Source organism: Squalius cephalus, assembly GCF_949319135.1.
Source record: "Squalius cephalus genome assembly, chromosome: 10".
NCBI lineage: Eukaryota > Metazoa > Chordata > Actinopteri > Cypriniformes > Leuciscidae > Squalius > Squalius cephalus.
Window position 1 is genome coordinate 21,041,777 of NC_137131.1, and position 3,303 is coordinate 21,045,079.

At 41.4% G+C, this 3,303-nt stretch overlaps 1 protein-coding gene across 1 annotated transcript; it reads right to left on the reverse strand.

Annotated features, from left to right (window-relative positions):
* Positions 1-1,062: 1,062 nt before the first annotated feature.
* LOC307166152 (THAP domain-containing protein 6-like) lies at positions 1,063-3,007 on the reverse strand (the record flags this gene model as incomplete). The annotated part of the gene is made up of 5 exons (XM_079884327.1): positions 1,063-1,220; positions 1,317-1,527; positions 1,816-1,929; positions 2,051-2,243; positions 2,928-3,007. The coding sequence occupies 5 exons, from the start codon at positions 3,005-3,007 to the stop codon at positions 1,063-1,065; spliced, it is 756 nt and encodes a 251-aa protein (XP_079740453.1).
* Between the last annotated feature and the right edge of the window lie 296 nt (positions 3,008-3,303).

Here is a 3,303-nt window from a genome sequence, read left to right on the forward strand (position 1 = left end):
ATTGTCTTACCTCAATGAATTGTGCTGTTGCCTCACAGTCCTTAAACTGAGAGTACCCAAGATCCCTCATTGTGCGGAGAGCCACTGACACAGAGCGACTCAGTGTCTGTGCAGCCAGGGACACCCTCATCTTGTGGTTTTCAAAGAAGACGTGTTTGTCTGTAATTTTATTGGCAGCATGCAGTCCATCTTTTTTTTGCACATCATTGAGATGATTGATGTACCTCCAATTGATCTGTCCGGTGGTCGTTGCAATTGGACTGTATGCCTGCAAAGTAAGAATCAGTCACTGCTCAAACAAGTACAAACAGCAAAATGTTGATCATCACGTCCAACCATAACTGTGCAAATGGACAGACAACAATATTTAGATATAACTGTTAGCAGCAGAGGCATAACTTGTACAAATAGGTCTACAACGATGATTATTTACCTGCAACATATTACGTGCCAACTTAAGCATGTGGCAAGCGTCCATCATTACAAATACTTTTTCGCCAGTCACCGGATGCGAGAAACTGGTTTGAAGCGGCTCTCGTGGGTCTCCCTTCAGCTCACACCCAAGTTGGTTGCACATACTGACATTGGAGGCATGACCATCCATTGTGACACATACCACCCTAATGCCCCGTGCATGCAGCTCCTCCAAAGCATGACTGAGAAGGACTCTTTGTGTTTCTGGAGACAGAGACTTGGTCAGGAAGTAAGCAATGGGAGCCTTCCAATGTCCTTGTAGGCCAACCACCATGAACACAAGAGCCTCAGTAGCAACATCTGTCTCACTGTTTCCATCACCCATGTCTACAAAACCAGACATTGACTGTGTATGTGGATTATATTGCACATGTTTTCTGATGGACATGGCATCCAACATGAGTGAAACACATCCATATTTAGCCGGGTCTCCCTGGCATTGTCTCTCCAGCATATCCAGCATCATCTTGTTCAGGCCAGGTTTGGCATCCACCGAACGCAGCCACCTGTAAAAAAAAAATTGAGAAGAAGCTTTTCAACGTATTTGCATCAGTAATTTCCAAAAGTTAAATTCGGACAACATTAAGCCTACCTTTGTATTGTATGTGGATGTGGGAGGGGAAAATGTCGAGTCTCTCTGAGGTATTTGTATGCCTTTGGACCATGTAGATGGAGCGTGAGCGCAAACTCTCTGTAGTCCTTTGTGTATTCATGGCCCTGCTTTGCCATGAGGTCTATCTGAAGATCTGAAATGTTATGTTTTAAAATGAATAAGTCCCCTTCAGATAATAAATAAGAAGAATAACATCAAAATGAATTTCAAAGTGCTAATTTTGTCTTACCCGAGTAGAATTCAAGCTTCTCTTTGAGCTCTTCATTAATGAGGTTCTTTTCCCTCAAATCCCCCAAAAGACTCTTCACTGTGGTTTTTGCCCTTTTCTCTCTGGCCATGGAATTCTTCTTCTCCCGCTCTAGACTTTCCACTCTTGCCAAGGCTTCATTGAGTCTGGTCTTAAGAGCAGTAGGAGAAGCAGGCAAGGCATAGCCATGATCCTAGTAGAAAGAGGGATGAACATGGTTTGAGTAATGTTTCACTTCACAAACATCACTTTTGACACCACTAGTTTATGGCCCACATTCTTTCTTATAGTCATCACCTGTCAAAGCCACTGCTAGCACTGTGTGTGCGTGCGCCTGCCAGCAATGCATGTTCAACGTGTCTTAAATTGTGTGTGTATGGGTTTATTTGTTAGCGTGTTTAATATGAGTGGCAGCAAACAAGTGAGATTTTAATATGTCCAGGAAACATTATGATATGATGATTAAAGTAGAAATATTCACATCATTAGGCTGAGGTTGTGGGCTTGAGGTTGCCATTTCCTGCGAATCCAGAGAGGCCATGGACAGGCTTTCTTCAGCTCTTCTGGAGGTAGACGTAGCCCTTCCCTTTTCCAACTAAAATGAAGAAGCATAATACATAATGAATGTATAAAGGGATAAGTATCTTACCCTGCCCCTTGATTGATAATATAATATTTACATTTATGAATGCTAACAGCCTTATGCATACACCTACTCTTTGGAGGTGAACCGGGAAGCTGAAGATGGATGGAATAACACCATCTCGGAGTCTGACAATCTGACCCGTCCTATCAAAGTCACCCTGTTTAAAATGTTGTGAGCAAAGCACAGATGAATCACTTGCAGTGAATCCTTCTCTCCTCAAAGCCACTTCCCACTTCTTCCTTATATCTTTGTCCTTGGGAAACCTTTAAAATGAAAATGGAAGATTTGTGAGAGTCTACACAAAAATATTTCACAAAGGAGGTCAAGCTTATTTTCTTCCTTCACATTTCTAAGAACCTTTCTTCAACAAAACTCCTATTTTGAAATAAGGGATTTAAGCTACTGAAAAGTTACTAGCGAAGCTTCAAGTAGTGATTGCCCAACACTGATAATAGTCTATGACACTTGTGTAAAATTCACTGGCCAATGTTATACCAATAATAATTGTTTTATTTCTACATAGAATTATTGTGTCAATTGTAATCTAAAGCCCTATTCGGACGGGATTAACTTTACAAGGGATTAGGCTATTTTAGATGGAGTAATAATGTCATTTTACAACAGGACGTCTGTAATATAATGGCTAATTCGCACGGGATAAGATATCTCAATAAAACTAGCAGAAGTGGGAGGGGTAACTAGATTTGCGCATCGCCGTCATGTGTATTACATTGCTTCCTGATATCACGTGCGCAAACACAAATAACCTATTTATACTATAGGACTATTAATTATTACCATGCCGGGTGAACACCGGCAGGTGAAGTTAACATAGCCTAGCTAACGTTAGCTGGCTACGATTTCAGTAACTTACAGTAATATCCAAGATCCTTGCTCCTTCTCTATTCACAAAATACAACCAATAGTACGGTAATGTTAAAACTTACTTGTGAAAAGTAATCCCCCGGGCCCTATTTGCGATGGTCCGCCGATTAGAACAGGAAAATGCTCCACAGTGTTCTGGCATCTTAACTGCTGCCACGCAACGAAACTAGAGTACGACCGGTTAAAGATGGCGGCCGTAATTCTCAGTGCCCAGCGGCCAATAGGGCATCTAGTCTCTATATAATATCTATGATCAGAATGGGATACCTTCGGTTAATGCGCATGCGCAGCAGTGACATTTGTGGAATTGCGCATGCGTTACATTTAAACCATCATTTCAGCATACCTAACTTACCTAGCGGTAAGTGTTGGTGTATTATATACACATTACCTAATTGCATGCCTTGTACAATCACAAGAAATGTTGACAGACGTTTT